The sequence below is a fragment of the Strix uralensis genome, chromosome 6 (genome assembly GCF_047716275.1).
Source record: "Strix uralensis isolate ZFMK-TIS-50842 chromosome 6, bStrUra1, whole genome shotgun sequence".
Classification (NCBI taxonomy): Eukaryota; Metazoa; Chordata; class Aves; order Strigiformes; family Strigidae; genus Strix; species Strix uralensis.
In genome coordinates this window covers 13105483-13128543 of record NC_133977.1, presented here as the reverse complement: position 1 = coordinate 13128543, position 23061 = coordinate 13105483, and the positions used below count along the sequence as shown (strand labels likewise).

The window sequence follows — 23061 nt, the reverse complement described above, 5'->3', positions numbered from 1 at the left end:
AGGCTCTCTTTAGAACAGTAGCTATGATGGTTCCTGATTATGCCATGATTGCAGAGATTGTTCTGTATTCTTGTGGTTTTGTTACTGCTCGACCTCTATCTGTAAAAATTGTAGCTACATATCGTCTGTGTTCGGAGCAGTTGTCTTCTCAGCACCATTATGATTATGGAATGAGAGCTGTGAAGGCAGTACTCACCGCTGCTGGCAATCTTAAGGTAAATGATTTTTTCAGTTTTCTTCGTCATCCAGTGACTTAGTAACATGTCTCTTTCATAACAGAATATACACTATCCTACATAATAGCAAGTAGCTGTTTAAAATTTCATCCTGTGATAGCTAGAAAAACGAAAACTATGTATTATGTGTAAGCTGAGGAAAGTCGAGATAAAACTACCAGTCCTTTCACCACACCACTTGTCACTGACTGATGTGCCTATTAAGTGTGTTGATTATCTTTCAATAATTCTACTTAAATGCAAATTTATAGAGTTGTTTGGCATGTTGACCACTGCTTTGCTCTGCTTTTCTTCTCAAGTTCAGATGCCTTTGCCATAGTATGTGAACACTTTCGAGTAACACTGGCTAGTATCTGCCACATGTGACTTTGATCACTCTTTTATCCTGAAGAAAAATGGTGTAGGATGTAGTAATCTGTTTTGGCTTGCATTGTAGATGAATGCATACGTTTTACTAAGAAACTAATCTGCTGGGTTTTTTAATTCAATTATTTTTATTTAGACAGAGTAGTATAATTTATAATTCTTTTCCATTCCAATTTTTTTTCAACCTATAATCCTACTATTACAAAAACCCCTACGAAATTCAAGATCAGTAACTAAGATATGTATTGTGGCAAAAGAGGCACTTTTTTATTTTTATTTTTTTTATAACCTGGGAAAGAGATCTATATGCAAGCTTTTAGAATTTCCACTTTGAAGGCAGAAGTTTTATGTTAAAGTAGGGAAAAGTATCCTTCTAAGGAAGAAAAGGAATACATCTTAGAAAGTCAAAACCCAATTATTTAGGAAAAAATGCCATATCAGATTTATAGTAACACCCATCACTGGGCATAAACTAAAGTGAAATTGACCTCACTATACAAACCTACTGCAAGCACCTTGATATGAATATATAAATATACATCCAGAAATATGTTGTTATCAGTGGACCTGAACCTGCCAAAATACATACATAGATGCATAACTGGAAATGTTTAGTATAACAGGCAAGTTTAACATCTGTGTTTTTTTTAAACTATAAAAATTAACTAACACTGTTTTTTATATTTTTTAGCTGAAATATCCATTGGAAGATGAAGAAATTTTGCTCCTTAGATCCATTACAGATGTCAACCTGCCTAAATTCTTGTCTCATGATTTACCACTTTTTGAGGTAGAAAACATAAGATTTTTAGTAATGTAGAGAGCTTACTAAAAATACTGGTTGATAAAAATATTATGTAACTGGTTTATCAGAGAGATCGACCAAAGACTTTTTAAATCTAGCCTGTAATTATTTTGAAACTTAGTCTTAACTGTTTCTTCCTAGCAAATATAGTGAGCATTTGTTTTTTGATAGTTTAGACCAATGAAAGTTTCTGCCAAATCTACTGTTTGAAATGGTAACATACTATTTTTATATATTGGATATCCAAGATTTCAGAGTACCTTATTCTTATGAAATAGGTAGGTACTAATAGTCTCCTCTTTATAAGAGAAAGTTTGGATTTTCATTTAAAACATCCAAAACAGTAAACAGACTAAGTGGCCCACATTCATTCTTGTCCTGAGTTGATCTCAGTATGGAACTGAGGTGGAGAAAATGATCTGTAACTTGCTCCCCTGATTTACAGGATGCACTAACACAGTCACTCTGTGTCCTAATATGTGCCATTTGGATTGGATTTCTAATCTGTTACTGCAGGATAGGCGTTTTTAACATACCTCTGATAGAACCAGACATGCCCAACACAAATGTGAGCTGTGAATTTCATTAGGAGAAGTTTGCAATCTGCCTTGGTAGCTGTGATCTTTCTGTGTCCTGTTAGAAGAAGAAAGCATTGTCCTTCATGTGTACCTTTTTAAACATTAGTGGAAAGATCTTATTTGGAAAAAAAAATGGTTTCTTCGTATACATCCATGGGAATTTGTGTGCAATTATACACTCACAACATCAAAAGCTCTCATGAGTTATTCTGAATAGTAATATTTTAGCAGTCATATTAGTTGCAATTATATTTTTAGTGCATAATACTTATTTTTGTGTAATTTTATAATGGAATAAAATGAGGTAATTTCTATAAGAAAACGTCCATGAGGGAATGAAATATGGAAGATCTTTCCTTCAGGAATTGTAAGAAAAAGCTTAGAAATCTGAAGCACAGAAAACGTAATTACCTTGCCTAAAGTTACAGGAAAATGTGATGAATTAGAATCTGAACATATGTCTCTGGACACTGTTACTCTAATCTAATTAAAATTCTGCCTAAATTACACACTTGTTCCTGAAAACAAGTCATGAGCTTGAAGGGAGATTTCATATTTTCATAAGTTTGGAAATAGGATAAATTTAGAGAAGTTGTCTGGGAAAACTGAAGCATCTTCACTAGTTGTTTCTCTAAGTTTCAGACTTCAAGAATAAGAATAGCAATGTTAAGAATTTAATGTACAGGGCTTAACTCTATGAAGTAATACTGTATGTTTTTTACTTTAATAGAATAACAAATGTATGTTGATTTAGAGATGAAATAACATTGTACATACTAATATTTTACTTGTTGGCATATCCCAAAAATAGGAAAAAATTTATATGTTGAAACTAGGAAGTACCACATTATTCACTTGTAAACAGCAAAAGAAGGCTAAGGAATGTAAGGCTAATAAACAGAATTAAAGTAATTATGTCAGTTACAAGGAAAAACACTGACAAATGAGCATGATGCCACAATGTCACTGTAATGAGTTATCCATTGGGGGACAGATTTAAGGGTCAACAATAACTTAGGCCTAGAGTATGTGGGAATTGTAATAGCCTAATTCTGTTAGTTCTGGAATAAAGGAGATTTGTATAAAATTCTTTTCAGATACAGAAAGAATTATAAAAAGATTTAAATTCAGCCATAGTAATGGAATTTAAAAATTTAAATATGCTTTTAACAATTATTTCCATTTTTATTATAAGAAATGTTAATTTCTTCCCTCTATTTATATATCTCACTTGAGAGAAGTGGGAAACACCCATGTCCTCCCTCATTCATTTTCATTTTGCTGGTTTTGTGTTTGTTGTGCACGTCTCCAGTGTAGTCAGGTACATCTGGCTTGAGATGCAGAGTAACTCTTCCATGTTTATGTAGGAGCATCCAAATGATATGTGCTCTCTGTCTTGTTTCGCTCAAAACTCTGCTTCACTTAATTTTGAATTATTTATGGTCCATCCATTTTTGAATCTTTCTTTTAATACTCTCCTGTAGTATATTGCATTAGGCCTATCATAAAGTCTTTGGGTCCTATTAATGGGTTCATTTATAATATTGAGCCTGCTCTGTTGTGGAGAAGATGTTTTTGCCCAGAAGTACAACTTCTGTTGTGATACTAAATGGTTTCTTTTAATGTGATATTCCTCCATTTCCCCATATTTATGTCATCCATTTTGTAAGAAGGAAATGATGAATAGATTTTTTTTTTCTCTTATTATCTAAGTTATAAAATCTAGTAGGCAGAGAAAGACAAGTGTTTAAATCTTTAACTGTGGAGAAAATGTGCAGGAGATGAATGACCAATGGAAATTTTACATCATGTGTTTCAGACAAGAAGAGCTGCTCACCTTGAATGCAGCTTGATATTTCACTTGGGAAGTATGATTATTTTCATCAGAAAAGCCCCGCTTCTGTCATAGTCAATTGTAAAACATGCCCCTGGTAGCACAGAATGTTAAACATATATTTGAATACACTTTAATAAAACAAACACTTTAAGGTCAGGATGTGGTATGCTCATTAACATGTTAACAGTAGAAACTAATAGTGCTAAAAAAACCAAGGCACACAGTAGAACGAAACCAGCATACATAGTAACAGGAAAAATGTCAAAATAATCCAATTCTAAGTTCACCAATAATTCCTGTCACTGTAATTTCTAAAGAATATGTTTTATTTTTAATGTTTTCTCAGTAATCTTTGCTTTCCAAGTTGATACTTGAGGTCTGTCAGATTGAAATGATAGCCTAGAGATTCTTTTTCTCATTTGTTATGTCTTCAGTTTATTCTGTATCTATCGTGTTTTGTTTTAAGCAAAACTGCAGGATCTTTGCTTTTAAATTTAGATTTCAGTTAATTATTTTTCAGTTATTGAGGGGAAAAAAGGGAAACTCTCCACTTTCTAACTGCAGGTTTTATAAACTAGTTTAATAAAAGCTAATGTTTATCAGGAAAGAATATGCTTAGATAGTTAATCAGTTCCCTATGTTCCCAAGTAAACATGAAAAAGATACATGAAATAAATGTCAATAATAAATTACAAAGAATTTTGGCTCAGACAAGGGTGACATGTGACATTCATAACTATTTTATTTTAATCAAAAATAGGTATTGCTCTGCCAAGCATCAACAAAGGGTTGATTACATGAGTTTCAAACAAAATTACTGTGAAAATAAGTGTACTTTCTTTTAATTGTTTGGATAGGGTATTACTTCTGATTTGTTTCCTGGTGTGAAGCTACCAAAACCGGACTACAATGACCTATTGGAAGCCATCAAAACAAACTGCGATGCTATGAATTTGCAAATGACTGATGTATTTACTATGAAGATCTTGCAGATATATGAGATGATGGTTGTGCGTCATGGCTTTATGATAGTTGGAGAGCCTTTTGGGGGAAAAACATGTGCATATCGAGTTCTGGCAGGAGCACTGGGAGACATATGTGAGAAGGTATCTAAACATTTTTATAAATACTTCTGGTGAAAACTATTTTCAAACAAATTCTATAAACATATTTTAGTATTTATACTGAATACAGACTTTTTTTTTAAGGAACGTAAAAGTATAAGGAAAAGCTAAAGAGTTTTATTGAGAAGCTGTGCTTGCAAACTTACATAAGATAGGATGACCCAGTTTTAAATATATACATTTCATGTGTTCCTACATGTGATGTTTTATCTAAATTCTTTCATTGGATTGGGCAAGCATTAGCTACTTGAAATTTTACAATAAACTGTTCCTTGTGAAAGCTTTATATCAGATTTCCAACTTATTCACGAGAGCTGCTGAACTCTCCATTAACAGAGATTATTCAGTTTAGAACTAGTCCAAACAATGGATCTGCTTAATAAACTTATACAAAGCTTTTAATATTTTCTGATAAGAATATAATAGACCCATGTAAACCCAGAAACTAAATAGTCTCAAATTTTGATTATTTTTGAAACCAGAGTGTATTAATTTTTCAGACAAATTTTGGATCTTAAATCCAAGATCTGTTCTGCTAAATATCTTCTCACCTGACATAGAAGTGGGTAATAATTGTTATTTGTGAAACATTTAAGTGGTCCAGTAGTATAGCTGTAGCAAATCTGGCTCAAATTCAAGCCATCAAAATATTTATGTTCCATATAGGATCTCTGGAATCCTGCCACTTCAGCTGTGGAAGCTTTTGCAGAATAGTCTAATCATAGTTACTGTCTTTAGTATTCTGTGCTCTAAGGACCTCTGGATTTAGTCTAGTCTGAGCTGCTAGGATGGAATGTAAACCTAGTACAAGGCACTTTTGTAGCTGTTTCTGAAATGAAGCATTTAGGATTTTAGACTTGAGAGATGACTGGCCCACTCACTGAACTCCAGGCACCCCCAGAGAAAAATAGTAATAACCATGAAGCATAAGGGATCTTCAGGGCACTGAATTTCTTCGGGTTGGCTGACTGGAAGCATGCAAACAACCTTAGCAAGATAGTTTCATTTTCTTAACGGTGATCTTCAGGCAGACACCTTGTATTTTTCTGCAGATATCAGCAAGACTAGACTAGCTAGGCTTTCACACTGGTATTGTTATCAAACAGAACTCCGTTCTTGTGACCATTTATTAAAAGCTGTTACTTAGTTGCTTCCTATATTATACATTAAATTGTGAAGCCTCTGCTTTAGGTATGTGGGAGAAATTCTGTTCCTTCCTGCCACTCCAATAAAACAACTACCTGAAAGGAGGTTGCAGAGAACTGGGAATGAGTCTCTTTAACCAAGTAACAAGCGATAGGACAAGAGGGAATGGCCTCAAGTTGCGCCAGGGAAGGTTTAGACTGGATATTAGGAAGCATTTCTTTACAGAACGGGTTGTTAGGCGTTGGAATGGGCTGCCCAGGGAGGTGGTGGAGTCCCCATCCCTGGAGGTGTTTAAGAGTCGGGTTGACTTAGCGCTGAGGGATATGGTGAGTGGGGAACTGTCAGTGTTAGGTTAATGGACTGGATGATCTACAAGGTCTTTTCAACCTTGATAATTCTGTGATTCTGAGATCTCAGAAATTTACCAAGGCAGTCATATTTATTCCTTAAACATGGGAAAAATGGGATAGAGAGACAAAAGGGCTTGGCCTGTTGTAATCCCTGTAAGCATAAGAATAGAACTTGGGTCTCTTGGTTGACTGCCTCATGTCCGGTTCACTAACATTAAAAAAAAAAGAATTCCATTTTCATTTATCAAGTCACTGTACAGTATTAAAATTAGACTTACAACTACATGTGATAAAGTTTAGATAATTGTCTTTAGACACTTGTAAACCACCTTTCAAATGTAATATGTGTGATGTCTTTCCTGCTGTAAACTGATGAAATTTTTATGAAGATTTAATAATATATAACTAAAATTCAAAATAAAACAAATGACATAATAAATTGCATGTTTGGTGTTAACATTTTATTACTTTTGTGTCCTCAGGGGCTGATGGAAGAAAACAAAGTTCAGATCACTGTTTTAAATCCCAAATCCATAACAATGGGTCAACTATATGGACAGTTTGATCCAGTGTCACATGAATGGTCAGATGGCATCCTAGCAGTGAGCTTCAGAGAATTTGCTTCTTCCCCAGTACGTGCTTAACAGGCTTAGAGCATTTTGGGAAATGACTTTTCAATTTATACATTTTAGATTTTAATTCAATGTTGTTTGCATAACCATTCTAGGATTTGTATGCTTTATTATCTGAATGCAGAGACTGCAGTTTGTCTTGTTTGTAGTATGCTCCATGCAAAGTACTTTTTGGATGATGGTGAAGATCTGTGTTTCAGAAGTCCTTATGTGAAGATAAAGGGGTTTTTTGTTTGTTTGCATATGTTATCAATAAATTAATAATCTTTCTACCATATTGTCATTCCTTATTTTGTCTGATTATGGCCCAAATCTGTGCTGTTTTTTATATATATATGGGTATTTTGACATTTATTTTGGAAGAAACTGCTGTCTGAGTGTGGCTTATGGCTGACCTTCCATTAAAGTCCATTGAAATATTTTCACTGAGTATAATAAAATATGTATCTCCCTGTCAGATACTTTACTTTTTGCTAGTGATTGCAGTATCAGACTCTTTGCCCCCATAAACTTAAATAAACTAGTAGTATATTGAAGTTGATCAGTGCATTCACCACCTCTAATAACATTTGCAGAACTGCACAACTGCTTTGTATTTTCCTGTGAGAAATATGAATACCTATGATTATTTGCTTATATTGTAAAAACTCAGACATATTACATTTAGATATTAACATATTCATTAAATTAGTCCTATTGACTTCCATGACAAGAGTGCAGTAAGTACTACCAATGAGTAGTAACTTGTATTAACAATCTCACTGTGTCATAAGTCAAAGTATTTGAATATGTTGCAGTTTGACAGAAGCAATGTACTGCACTGCAAGTATAACTGAAAGAAACCAAAGATATTAACCTTTCGTAGTTAACTACAGTATATGCTTTAAAGTCATAAAACTAAATTGTGAATATAGATTGTGATTTCAGAAACTGCTTGTGAATACAACTCCGTACTCCAAGTATTTTCAATTATTTTTTTGTGGAAAAATAACTTTAGACCTAAAATATTTATTTTACAGTAAATGTAATAAAATAAATTGAGAATATTTGATTAAAAATATTTTCTGAAAACCAGACTCCGGATAGAAAATGGCTGGTTTTTGATGGACCAGTGGATGCAGTATGGATTGAGAATATGAATACTGTGCTTGACGATAATAAGAAGTTGTGCCTTATGAGTGGAGAGATCATCAAAATGTCACAGCAAATGAGCCTTATTTTTGAACCAATGGATTTAGAAGTTGCTTCTCCTGCTACTGTAAGTACCTGTCTTTGAAAGACTGATCACAAATGTCTGTGAAATGTATTCTATTTTTTAGAAATATACTCAACTGAGAATAGTAATTTTAAGTTTGTATTTCTTTGATATATGTCTAAAATAAAGAACATTGTTGCTTAGTTTTCTTGTTTAAATTTTTCATAATCTTACAATATGATGTGAAAAATTACATATTTACATATGTAATGTACATTACATATACAGAATACACTGTAACTGTTCATTCTGAGCCTTGCAAGTGCCTGACAAGAAAAATAAAACCATTCATGTGCAAATCTTTAATCTCCCAGACAAATTTTGATAAAACCAACAATCACTGCATTTCTGCCTCATGTCTATATCACACCTATTTTTTCTGATGGCACTTTGTGGAATGCAAAAATTTTCTCTTGAATATGAATAGAGATTCAGATAATAATATAAATAAACAAAATATATGCATAGTCATACTGGTAAGGAATTTTTACTTAAAAATTATATAAAACTTAATTTAAAATTAAGTGTTAAGCACTCTAGTAGTCAGTTTATTATCTTATGTGACCTTAATGTTGGGAACTAATTCTGTTTAAGAGCAAAATTTGTCTTTGACATTAGGTTTCCTGTTGCCTGAAGAAATAAAGCTAGGCTTGAAACTTGTCTGTCTCAGGGCTCACAGAACCCCACTGTACATTTTATACCAGCTTCTAATAATCCCAGAAGCTGTATGTTATAACACTGAGTGTTATTTTAAGTTCTTGTAGATAGGAAACAAACTTTGGAGATCGCATAAGATAACATGCACCTGTTTGTTTCTTTATTTTAGGTTTCAAGGTGTGGTATGGTCTACATGGAGCCCCATATGTTAGGCTGGAGACCATTAATGATGTCTTGGCTACATACAGTGCATTCAGGAATCAATTCTGTGCATAAAGAATTTATAATAGGCCTGTTTGACAGAATGGTTTCACTCTGTCTTGAGTTTATTAGGAAACACACAAAGGTAGGATAAAGAACTTTTCTGAGAAACTAAGAGTGTATGAATTACTTCCAAATGCCAAAGGAACAAATAATTTTATTTGGACCATATTAATTTATATTTATAAATTTTTAAAAACAGCTGTTAAGATGAAGGCTGTGTGCAAGGTTTCTGTGTATTAATTTGCTTCTGAAGGTATTTTAGACACATTTATCCTACATATCTTTATCTTCACAGTGAAGAAAAAATTGCTACTATCTAGCAGTCTCTTTTCAGTGAGTAAAACACACCCGCAACTGAAAGTATTTCTTCTTTCTTTTCAGGAACTGTGTCCTACTTCAGATACAAACTTAATTCAATCACTAATGAATCTGATGGACTGCATGATGGATGAATTTGCTGATGAAGCCAAAGTTAAAGCTATGAATGACCATGACATTTTCTCTTGGCTTGAGGTAAGCAGTTTGTTTAACATGCAGAGCAGGGAATTCCAAACCAGGTTTTAGTGAAATGGACTTCACAAGCAATAAAACCTATATTTCATAATTACAATACATAAGTTGAAATGTCCATTGAGGAAAATACTACTACCTTCTTTATAATTGAGCTTGAGGTGTTTGATGTCTTGACTATAAATTTAATGAATTTTATACAAACCAGCCAAAATTGTATATGATTCTCCAGTTTCTGATATCTCAGTTTATTACTAGTTAGATCAATGCTTTCTAAGGATTACAATTGAAGGAAAACCCTGTTAACAGACATAGCCATCACTATACGAGATAGGCCTTTGAATAACAGAAAGATAATCTAAATTGTCTGTGCTTGAACTTTCTCAAAATAACGGCTTTGTGCTGAACAGGTCAGGCTTTTGCTGCACAACAAAGGTGATCAGATGCTGATAGTTAACATAATGGTGTTCTGTTTTACCAGCAGCATGGTTCCATACTGTATACATAAAATCAAGTTAGTCCAGTATAATTCTACTGTGATTTGTGGCAAAGCTTTCTTTGATTTAAATGAATAAGAACTTTGTAATATGCAGGTACTGAAGTTACTTTTTTTTTTTTTCCAATTCTAGGGTATTTTTTTGTTTTCACTGATATGGTCTGTAGGAGCTAGCTGTAAGGAAGATGATCGACTGAAATTTGACAAAGTTGTGCGAGAAATGCTTAATGGACCAATTACTGAAGGGACAAGAGAACAATACAAATTGTTGAGCAGTATTGATCAACAGCCTTCAAAAGCTTTCACAGTCCCATTTCCAACAGAAGGAACAATTTATGATTATCGATTTGTCAAAAAGGTGAGGATTGTAAAATAAGATGTGGACTTCCATTCTGAAGTAATCTTTTATGAATGCCACAAGGTGCGTATTGTTATTGTAAATTTGTTTCTGCTGCCTACTGCTTTTATCACTGAGTAGGCCAGACATCCATCCTTGCAGCTAGTGATGGTCTAGTGTTCTGGCTGGGACTTGCAGTACCAAAGCCTGTCTTTTTGGCTACCAGAGTAATTGCCTGTTGTGGCAGAACAAGTTTGCAGCAAATCTCAACCAGCTATTTTTTTCTGTTATCTTTTTATTCTTGATTTCTTGCAAGATTATTTTATTTTGGGTTTGAGCCCTTTTCTTAGGTGGAGGAAGCACTTGATATACTTTCAACCATAACTCTTTCATTACTGTAGTAGGCTACTTCTCTGCCTCTTCTCTGCCCCTTTTTCCTGGGATTAAGATGTGAATCCATGATGCATCTCTCTCAGTGGAGAAGAAAACTTCACGCACTGTATCTAGTGTGCTCCAGAGACTCCAAGATAAAATAAATGTACCTTTTTTTTTGAGTTTGTCATTCCTGTGAAGTCCTGTTGCAGTACAATAATAATTACTTTTGTCTAGATTTCAGATCATGCATGATTCCTGCGTCTTGCCAAGGAAGGTGGCTGAGATTTCAATCATCAGTAAAGGCTTTATGTCTTCTGATCATAATCTATAAAAACATTCTCTTCCAGTAAAGGTTTTTTTCTTTACAAAGGTGGGAATATGCCCCCTCTAAGAAGACTTAAGGAAAGAGCAATCTCTAGGAATTTAATATGACTTTTATCTCAAGATAGAAATTTTTTGGGATAGCATAGAACATACAGTTGTTTCAGGGTTATTTACAATGAAAAAAAAATCTCCTTATATTAATTTACTGCTGGAGAGTTTTGACATCTTTTAAGACTCCTCTAGTAGGCTGATGAGAAAGCTTTGCTGTGGAGCTTCAGCACTAAAATTAATCTGCCCTCAAATTCCATAATTTAGAGGTATTTATTATGAATGACAGTCTGTGGAAAGGCTGATGATGCCTTTTTAGTTTTAGTGATTAAATTTATACAGTAATTTTCTATTTTATTACATATATATACACACTATATGTGATGCATATATAAAAATATATATTTTTCCATTTTATATATATAAAATGTGTACAGATGTAAAAGGTAAGATAAAGTCCTTGTCTTTCAGTAGTTGCATGCTTCACGCACAGATGTTATGTTTCTTTTTAAGTACTCTCAAACTGAAAGCACTGCATTATGAAAGAAACCAATGAAATTATTTTGTAATCTTTTTAAAAATTGATTGATAATCTCATCTGTTAATTCAGAGAACTTTGATTTTGCTATTTCCATTGGCTCTATGCTTTTTTCCTGTTTATTATAAATATATAACTTTCATATAAATTAAAATAGGGAGCAGGAATTTGGGAACCCTGGGTGGAAACACTCAAATCAACTCCTCCTATACCTCAATATATGATGTTTAATGAAATAATTGTGCCAACTCTGGATACTGTTCGATACATGGCATTGATGGAATTGTTGACAGCGCATCAAAAACCTTCTCTGTTTGTGGGGCCAACAGGAACTGGAAAAAGTACCTATATTACTGTAAGTACTTTTAATACTGATGTTAGACATAGTTATAAAAGGGTTAAGATGATTAATAATTTGATAGCATTTCTTTTAGAAGGAAAATGAGACATGAATTGGATATTATGAAATGAAATTATGGGCAACTAAAAATGCAGTGCATAGCAAAAGGTGGTGGTTTTGGGTTTTTGTTTTGTTTTTTTTTCTTCTCTGCACTTCTGGACTAAATTCCTAAGAAGCACCCAGGTACCCACTGGAATAAGCTGCTAATAGAACCCAAACAGGAGTATTCAGTTTGGTTCCTGTATTGATTTACTTTACATTGTGTTTGTGGATAATATTTTGCCCATTACCTTTCCGTATCTTTATACTGGTGCGTACCATAGAAAAGCTTGTAAGAAAATGATTAATTTTGTCTTTAATATAATTTGAATTCTGTTTAATAAATAAGATTGAGCACTGAGAACTGAAGAGAAAACAAATCATTGACAGCTGGTTTTTAAGTTACCAGTGTGCATTTTTATATTGAAAGAAGCAAGATATACTTAGTTCTGAGTGTGCCTAATGATAATCAAAACACATTATAGTAAGTAATAAAAACATTTAATGTAAGTAATGACTTAGTACAGCCAAATGCAATATATTTCTCAGAGCTTGTGAAGTTCTAATCAAAGGGAATAACAGTCTTGTAAAAGGCATTGTAACTTCAGGTATTAGAGTAAGAAATCAAGATAAATGCTTTTTTAGTTTTTCCATGTCTACAAATATTACTTTTTCTGTCTAAAGGGATAAGTCAGACTGTATAATTGAAAGCAGATTTTACTATCTTTTTGAAAGAATTGAGTCATTGTTATTTTGGGATAGAGTATTTCCTTTTTTCATCTTGAGTCGCCAAGTGATACTCTGTTAATTTGAATTTTGTCATGTGGCTATTAAAATAACAATATGGGTAATAGAGAAAATTATTCTAATGGTCTAGATTTAAAATTTTACACTTTAATCCTTCAGACATACATTTTAATTCTTCAGACATCTGACAGATACTATGGGTTAAATCCGGATACCATCAATCTTTCTGGGAGACTATTAAAGCCTGACAGGCAATGGAACTGTGCCAATAGAGTGTTCATGTTGTGAGGTTCACTTACAGAAATTTCCAAATTTGACATTTTTCACTGTGTTTCATCTAGATCCGTGGGGCAGTATACTTTTGAGGTAAAAAAAGGGATATGCAATTGGAGATCTCGCAAAGCCATTATTGTATTTTTAGCTAATGAGATTCTTAAAGTAAATCATAAAGAGAAGGAAGAAGTCATTCCTCTGAGCAGCACATAATTGATTTTATTTGTTTTTTTTCCCTCCAGTATGTCTTTTTGTAGAGAATTTTGCTTCTGTTGATTGCTCTGGTGCAATCAGCATGAAGCCTGTGTACACTCAATTGTTTTGCAGAGGGAGCAAAACTTGAAGGTTATGTAAGCAGATAAATAAATTTGGCTTCATGGTCTTGAATCTGTTATCTTTTCTTCCTTTGTGTGATAAAAATTGACTGTGAAATTACTGACTAAGGATTATTTAACCTAGTTTTGTTTTTAATTTACTTTTCTGAAATAATTTTGAAGAAAATAAATATTAAGACTGGAAGGACATCTGTTCATAAAAGACTTCCTGGAATATTGATGTCAGAAATATAATAAAGCATAAGTAAAACATTCATTTATAGTGAAGAATATGACTAGTTTCTACTGCCCAGTTCATTTCTGGGGTGATAGTTAAGAATGTGATATTTCTCGGGAGTACAGAACTAATCAAAAGAATAAAAGAAATATGGCCATTGAGTTACATTGCTCTATAGTTTCCTTAAGGTGTCATTGTTATATTTTTGTGCAGTAGCTCAGATTTTTCCTTCTAGGATAGAGATTAAACATTCTTTCTGCTGAAAAAGCTATACAGTCTTGGAAGGTCTCAGTTCAGGAGGCTGTTGACAGAGATTAGACTAATCATTAGAGACATTATTTTATATGCAGTAATGCTCTGTAGCAACTGCTGGAAGGATGGAAGTGTGTCTTCCCCTGTGGTTTTACTCACATGCAGTTAAGAAATGAGTCCCATTCAGTCTTACTTGAAATGCTGACTTTGATCCAGATTTCCCCCAGAGGTTAAATTGCAGCTAACGTAATGGACTTTGGAAGGTAGTTAGCATTATAAAATACTGCCAATCTTGATGGTAAAGTTTATCTTTAGATAGTCTTGCTATGCCCTTCAAAGGAAGTAGTCCTGGAAACTCTACAAAACTAGGCATAAATATTTGGACCTCTGGATACTTTTGCAAATTTGGGTGTGGATTAGTAAAGACAATATGTATCAAATCTAAATAGTACTATGAAGTGTGTGCGAAATATTAACGTACTGAAATAATATAATGCACTAGGTAGATTTTTTTTTTTTTTGAGAAAATTTGAAAATTACTCTATTGGAGGTAGAAATTTTTTCTGACATGTAAAGTTTATTATGTTTCGAATTATTAAAAAATATTGGTTCATCCGATGAAATATTATTAGAGTTCTCTTAGAGATAAATTACTACTTTATCATTTTAAATGAAATAAAAATGGTACAAAAATGTCTGTTTGATTGCTATTTGCTAAAGTGCTATAGAATTTATCTATGTGTGTAGTTTAACTTCCCCCTCTTCACAATCCTTCCAGAATTTTCTTTTAAATAATTTGAATAAAGAAGTCTACAAGACACTGCTCATTAACTTTTCAGCACAAACTACAGCAGCTCAGACTCAGAATATTATAATGTCCAAGCTGGACAAAAGGAGAAGAGGAATTTTTGGTCCTCCTCTTGGGAAAAGAATGGTAACTGATATCTTTCTGTATGTAAATAAGTGTTTAAATGCAAACAAATATGTAAATGCACTATTTTCTCAACTGATCACAGGTGATATCAGGAAAGGATGCTCAACTTGAAATAAACTGTCAGAGTTCTAATTCTTCTAATTTAGTTCCTTGTGTTTCTCTTCTTCTTCCTTCTCCCAGTAACATGCATCCTGTTTTAATCAACAGAATAAAATATGATATATGATATGAGATGAATAACAGTCATACTCCCCCGCTCCATATTTTGTGATATTATCCTTGAGATAAGAGTTCTGTATGGGTAAGCTTGTTGCTGGTATGAAATAATTGAGAAATCAGCACTGAGCGTGAGGTTGGACTAGGTGAACTCCAGGTTTCCTTACAGCCTGGATAGTTCAATGATTTTGGAAGACTTTAAGGAGATTTGAATCTTTTATGATGTTATTACTGATACCTGCCAAACCTTTCAAGATCAGTGGAACTCTGAGTACTCAGAAGCTCAAGAAGGATATTAGAGTAGATCTCTTTTTTTTTTTTTTTTTCCTGCAGTAAGCAAATCCTTTTCTCCTCTGTCTAGAAGAGTTTCAATGAGACTGAAAATTGAAATCTAAGGAGTTTCTATTTTTTTTTTTTTTAACCCAGATTAAGGAAAAATTTAGCTTTTAAAGAAAATTTAAAAATTATTATGTTTAAAATGCAATGATAGCTGTGTATGATTTAATACTGACACTTTTATGATGCCTATAGAGTTTTTGTATTTACATCCTCATTTTTTTCTCATTTTCAGTATTTCCTAAGTATTATTTAATAAATGTTATCAAGAGTAAGGTGTGTTAATGTTAGAAGTTCCTTAAGGAAGCACCATTTAAAGTGTTTTAAGGTCTTCCCCTGCCTCCCCCTCCAATCTATTCTTTTAGGATGTATTTTAGCCCAGTCTTAAAAATGTAAAGATACTTCGAAGGGATTAATTTTGTCTTGATCTGTATTAGTCAAGAACACTTCAAACCATTTCAGAATGTTGCCCAAATTGCAGTGCTAAATAGGATACAAGGCCCATGATTTAGCCTGTTTTCTTTTTACCAAATTTCTACTCTGTATCAGTTAGAGAATGAGAAGAAAGGGGGATAGAATGCATAAATGTGTCTCTAGAACTTGCCTAGCAGTTGCATTAGGTTAGTTGTGTGAAGATATTTCCTCATCAGCAGTGGCCTATACTTTAGGAACAGCAGTGCCAAGAAAGATATAATGTTTAATAGATTTAAAAACAGAACCATAGTCTCACTGAAGTTTGAGATTTCTGTGGGTCTTCTTGACTCCATCTTTTTTCCAAGAAAAGCCATGTAAGTAGCACAGTAAAGTTTAAATAGCAAGTATTAGTTTACCATTTTTATTTTGTAATGGCTTTAGACTGACACAGTTACTTCTTAAGTCTGATTTTTATTTAACTGAGCAACATGTCCATTAAGAGCTTAGGGCTGCTTTTCAAAAACATGTATTGATGTGTATTACTCCCATTAATTTTAATGGGAGTGAGTTGATGCACAGTGTTTCCAGAATCAAGTGAAATGGTGGCATATATTCAGTAAAATAAACAAATGCATAATCCTTTATGTTTTTCTTTTCAGGTTGTATTTGTAGATGATGTTAATATGCCAGCACGAGAGGTCTATGGTGCTCAACCACCTGTTGAATTACTACGGCAGTGGTTAGATCACTGGAATTGGTATGACCTTAAAGACTGCTCAATGATTAAACTTGTAGATGTTCAGATTGTGTGTGCAATGGGACCACCAGGTAAGAGATGTGTCTTATATGCTTTTTCCTGTTTCTTTGGTTTCCAAAGGCTGAATGCTTATTGATGCATAGTTCTACAATTTGGGTCTTTATGGCTAGGGATAGGACTCAAGGAACCCTTTCCTTGTAGGAAACATGAACAGCAGTCATAGTACAGTGGTTGAGAAGCAGCAGAGAGACTACACAAGCCTGCCAGGAAGAAATATTGCTTTTCATGAAGACAAGAATGTACCTACAAATTATTTATGAAATCCCTTTGGTCTAATGAGATCTTCCATTGGCCTTCAGTCAATTTTATTCTTCTTTAGAACTTTTCTAAATAGCACTAAGTGATGCTCTTAAGCAGATAAACCTTACTTTATTTGACAAAAAAAAGATGATGATGATATGTTTCTGGTAGCCTGCATACACGTTGACTATATGAGCTATTTAGTTAAAAAATCTGTCTGGCATATTTTATCAGTTAAAATGAGGAGTCACTGTTTCTTTGATGCTGTTGTGTTTGCTTTTAAAGAATCTATACAATCTATTTCCTTCACTACAGCAGGAATCATGTAACAGAATTTCTTTTCACAGAATTGTTCACAACCCTGTCTCTAACATACCACCTAAAAAGTTTGTCATAGCTGAGCACATTTACAGTGTTTAATCAGGCTATGATTGGTGCTTTCCTTCTCTTTTCTGCTTCAGCCTCCCTGGACTTTCCTCCTTTCTTTTGTAGAGTTATTTGCACTCAAACACACACACGAACATGCCAGTTCTTCGCTGATACTACTTTTGTGTTTGGGACGGTATGCATGCCCATGTGATAGGGGTACACTCCTGTTTCACGTATCTGGTTTCCTAAAGAAGCAAAACTGCTTCTTGCAATCATTTTAAATTAGAGGCAGTGTTCACTCACAGTTCCAAGCACTTGATCTAAGTATCAGTTTGTGAAATAACTGAGCAGAAAGAAACTGAAAAAAATCTTAAAATTTTACATCTTCATTTTTCCTAAAGCTTAGGTGAAATCATGACCTGAACTATGTTCTGACATAACTTAATTGCACAGGTTTCTTTTCTTTTTTTTTTTTTACATCAGAAATAGCCAAATCTTGGACTTGCTTTTTCTGTAAAGCATCCCTTCATGCTATGTTCCTGTTCCAGAGCGATAGTGTAGAAATTACTTTCAACCACCCTGAAATTGGTTCAAGCTTTCCTTTCACCGGAGAAGTTTGTAGTTAATTTTGTTCCAGTACTCTTCTGGTTGAGTGGTGAAAAATGGACTGATCAAATGTACAAGTTATGGTTCTATTTGTTTCAAATATCACAATTCAGCTTCAGGCTGAAGAATTTATTTTAGTAGCTTTGTACGGGGAGCTACTTCCAGAACTCACAAAATTATATTCTCCTTTCCAGCCCGTGTTTATTTTTTCTTCTTCTAATAAGAAATGAAAATTTGAAATCTGTACGTGTATATAGTGCTACTGAAGCAAATATAAAGCTATTTAAAGAACATTTAAAGCTCTTTTGTTAAAGTTAGGTTTAAAATTTATAGTAGGAAAGAATTATCTTTTGGGTAAAATTCATATTTATATCCCAATAGCTTGTGTAATTTTACCATCAGTGCACATGTAAACTTCAAGAAGCATTGTAAACTGCTGTGTCTGAGAGATTACCTTAGTTGGGGCAGAAGGAGTAGGATGAATAACTGGTCTATTTAGCATAAAATACTGAGATTCCTCAGACAATACTAGTAATTCATATACAGTTAAATATAGACAATCACTAGTTCTGCTTGGGAGTCTCAAGTGGCTGAATGTGAGACAGCTCCAGGCCAGAGTATTTTAATTTCATTAGTGTAGGGTCATGCCTGAGCTACGAAGTCATGTGTTTTAAATGAACTTACTGTGCTAATTTGGTTGCCCTTAGCTATGTTCCTGAAGTTAGGGATGGTAGGTTGCCCATTTTTCAGCTACTTTTTTCTAATTTGCTGCTATAAGGTTGAACACACTGTGCAGCAGCTTAACCCTGAATTCCAAGCAGAACAAGCAAGTATCCAATAAATTTCTGTTTTGTGTCCCCTTACTTCCATACATAGCTTCATTGTCCAAATCACAATCTAGTGATAAAAACTACAAACTCTACAACTGGGGATAAAATTTAAATTGAATAGAGTATGCAGCATTACTTGTAGAGGCTTCTTTCATTGGGATGCTTTGAAAATCAAGAACACGGGTTTGGAGTTTCATAATAGAAGTTTTCTTCTATAACAGAAGCATAGTTAAAATAGTGTCAAATCTATTTATCTGTAACTTGATGATTTCAATCTGTATTTTACAGACTATTGGTTACAGGAGAACAGATTGACACTGAACTTCATGTTGCTTTCATTAGGTTTATGTTAAAGTGTGGTACTTCTCAATATGAGCCTACTAGTTGAATCAAAGATGAATATTAGGAAAAAATTGCTAGGTTTTTACTGTTTTATTTTAACTTTTTCTGTTACAGTATTAATGTTTTCTAATATTTAGGTGGTGGTCGAAACCCAGTAACACCACGATTCTTGCGACACTTCAATACAGTTACTATGAATGAGTTTGATGATAAATCCATGTACACAATTTTTTCTAGAATCTTAGACTGGCATCTAACAGTATGGTAAGTGACCTCTGTGTATCGGGAAGAAACAAAGTCAGTGTTTAAATTATGCTACTAGGAAGTCTCCAAGATATGTTTGTAGGACACTGCTCTTGAAAAGAAATTAGTCTTTTATATCCTGTGCCTTTTGAGTTATTCATTACTCCACAGAAGTAGGGCTCATCTTAAAATACTCCAAAGGTAAAGTTCTTGTTCTGAAGTTTCTAAGAGTGGTTTAGATTAGCTGAGGCTAAGTCAGTTAGTTGAGATATTTCTGTAATACAGTATTCTCTGATGTATAATAAATAAGAATAGAATTTGGTTAGTCATTATTCAAATAATAGAACTGGAAACTGCTCTTAAATTTCCTGTGGTTTGAGAAGGCTTACTCTTTCTTGGGCTTTCACCATTGCATAATTTTTAATTCCATTATTAGGATGGACTTCACCTTTCATTGTCTATCCATTCTGACAGCTAAGCCCCAAAAGATGCTCATATCCTGTTCCCAGACCAAGTTTGTGATTTGACAGCTTCTGACCCTTTGAGGGAGAGTTGTCCCAGAAAAAAGCAAGGGCTATTTGACCTGACTTCCCTGTTGCTATTGTAAGTTGTAAAAATGAGGAGGGGAAAGGGTATAATTAGCTGTCTAACATAGCCAAATTTGTCAGCATGTTCCACAGTTACTAGATTTGATTTGAGGAGTTAATCCAGTGGGAGAACTAAGATTTGTAAAAATGCCTGTGAGGAAGTATAATCATAGAACTTAACAACTGGCATGAACTTATAAGTAAATCAGTGTACATATACAATATTATTTATTAATTCACATTTATTAATTCACAATATGGTGAAATTATGAGAATCATTCTCTTCTTACCACCTTTTATGATTTGTCAGTTACAGCTTTTCATCACAATATGTAGAACTGACTCCGCAAATTATTAATGGAACCATGCATATGTATAAAGAAGCTATGAAGAATCTGCTTCCGACTCCAGCCAAATCTCACTATTTGTTCAATCTCCGTGACTTTTCACGTGTTATTCAAGGTGTTTGCCTGTCAAGGCCTGAAACTACAGAATCTGTAGGAATGATAAAACGTCTCTGGGTTCATGAGGTATATCACCTAATACTAAGAAATTATATTTGTTATAAATAAGAAAAAGATGTGGATTTGTGGATTAATCTTTTTGTAATGCCATCTCCTATTGGCTAATAGCTGTGAATTGGTATCACACTCATGAGAAAGGATATTGTGTACTCTGTGGGCAGAGGAAATCAGACTTTTGCAAAGTATGAATCATATCTTAGTAAACAAGTTGATTGTTGATACCTTCGCTTTCATGTGATTATGTAGTCTCTGTTTGCTGTTTTGAATGCCTGCGTAGTCCTTTCCATTTCTTCTCTCCTTCTTCCAAAAAAACCATATCAACAGTGAGAAGAACAGCAAGTAGTCCCAGGTCACTGGAAATTTTGAGTTTGGTTGCTAATTTCTTTTTTTTTTTTTTTACTTCTGGTCTGCCTTTAGAACAAATTCTTGAGTTTACTGTCTTCAACAAATGCTTCCTGTTTTTCAGTCATAATAGGATAGACACACTGAAAGAGCTCAAGTGAAACATCCCTTTTAAAAACAAGAGGAAAACGCCCCATATAGGTGATATCTGCTCTCTTGGGTTTTTTTCTGGATTAAAAGAAAGCAATTGATAATTGTTGCTTTTTAAATATTTAACTATAGTTCATAGAATGAAATCAGCATAAAGTGACCATGGAAGAGATCTTTGGTGATTATCTAGTCCATCATCCTTCCCCAAAGCAGGATCACATGAAGAAAGGAACAATAGTAACTTCTGAAGTGTTTTTTCTAAAAATTTCTTATAATTCTCTAAGGATGAAGGAAATTCAGACTTCTAGGAAAGATATTCATGTTCTTCACTATCTTTTTCATTAAAAAACATTTTCTAATATCCAGTTGCAGTCTTCTTTCTTGAAATACAAACCCTTAACCTGTCCTATCTAGCTATAGTGGAAAGACCAACATGTTTCCTTCCTCTTTGCAGCAGCCTTTTATGCATTTGTGTGATACTGTTTATAAATATATAAATGTATATGTGTGTATGTATTTCTGTATGAATTTTCACTTCAGAAGTGATATTACTGGACTCAACTGTTTAAATTAATTCTAAATATCTATTTTGGCTTTTTCTATGTAGTGATATTTATGATAGTTTATATTTTGAAGCCTTTTTCAGAATTGTACTTGTTTTATCTTGTTTAAAAGAAGTATAAATTCAAGAGCAGAAGCAACTAATAAAAGAATTAAATTTTTATTATACAGGTTCTTAGAGTGTATTATGATCGCTTGGTGGATAATCCTGACAGGGCGTGGCTTGTTGGATTTATCCAAGAAGTAGTGAAAAATGACTTACATGAAAACTTTCATGAACTTCTCCAGAATCTGGACTTCAACAATGATGGCAGAGTGGAAGAAGATGACTTACGTAGCTTAATGTTTTGTGATTTTCATGACCCTAAGAGAGAAGACACTAAATACAGGGAGATTAGTGATGTGGATCAATTGAGATTAGTTGTAGAGAGTCACCTTGAAGAGTTTAATAACATAAGCAAAAAGCCAATGCAGCTTGTCTTGTTCCGGTTTGCTATAGAACATATTTGTAGAATTTCCCGGATTCTGAAACAGCCTCGCAGCCATGCCCTCCTTGTTGGTGTCGGAGGTAGTGGTCGACAGTCTCTTACTCGATTAGCAGCCCATATGGCTGAATACAACCTTTATCAGGTTGAAATAACTAAAAGTTATGCTATCAATGAGTGGCATAAAGACTTAAAAGCCATACTAAGAAAATCTACTGAAGGGGAAAGGCAGGGAGTTTTCTTGTTCACAGATACACAGATTAAAAAGGAATCATTCTTAGAAGACATCAACAACTTACTAAATGCAGGTGAAGTGCCAAACCTCTTTGCAGTAGATGAAAAACAAGAGATTTGTGAACAAATGCATCAATTAGATCGCCAACGGGACAGGACAAAACAGACTGATGGCAGTCCTCTAGCTCTTTTTAATATGTTTGTTGATCGCTGTCGAGATCAGCTTCATATAGTACTGGCAATGAGTCCCATTGGAGATGCTTTCCGTAATCGTCTTCGTAAATTCCCAGCGCTTGTCAACTGCTGCACACTAGACTGGTTTCAGGTAAAACCAAAACTTTTGTTGTGCTTGTTATTCTAATAGAAATACAATAGAAACATGACTTCAACCCTTTTTGTAGCAATTCTCTTTGATCAAGTTAGTAGTGAAAAATATCTTGAATTTTTTTAGTGTCATGTTTTAAAGCGTTTACACTGTTAGAACTGTTCTGACTGTAATGAAGGCCAGTATGGGCTGAATGCAGAATCATCAAGAAAATATTTGTCTGGTTGTGGTATAAGAGTATAACTGATGAATATAGCGCTGTAGTTATTACAGATTTAAATATGTAGTGTTTTCTTCTATTAACAGGACTTACTAGAATCTAGGGTGCCAAAAAAGTTTGAAACTGAAATACCTCTTTTGAAGCA

The 23061-nt window shown here is 33.8% G+C and overlaps 1 protein-coding gene across 1 annotated transcript in view; it reads left to right on the top strand.

Moving 5' to 3' along the window:
* The window catches only part of DNAH7 (dynein axonemal heavy chain 7), a 116694-nt gene that overhangs the window by 46481 nt on the left and 47152 nt on the right, over window positions 1-23061 (top strand). The window contains exons 27-40 of the mRNA XM_074872743.1: window positions 3-215; window positions 1294-1392; window positions 4680-4928; window positions 6925-7074; window positions 8150-8332; window positions 9156-9332; window positions 9632-9763; window positions 10390-10614; window positions 12036-12233; window positions 14920-15075; window positions 16701-16869; window positions 19383-19509; window positions 20386-20605; window positions 21824-22696. Of these exons, the coding sequence (XP_074728844.1) occupies window positions 3-215; window positions 1294-1392; window positions 4680-4928; window positions 6925-7074; window positions 8150-8332; window positions 9156-9332; window positions 9632-9763; window positions 10390-10614; window positions 12036-12233; window positions 14920-15075; window positions 16701-16869; window positions 19383-19509; window positions 20386-20605; window positions 21824-22696 (3171 nt within the window). The remainder of the gene's footprint in view (window positions 1-2; window positions 216-1293; window positions 1393-4679; window positions 4929-6924; window positions 7075-8149; window positions 8333-9155; window positions 9333-9631; window positions 9764-10389; window positions 10615-12035; window positions 12234-14919; window positions 15076-16700; window positions 16870-19382; window positions 19510-20385; window positions 20606-21823; window positions 22697-23061) is intronic.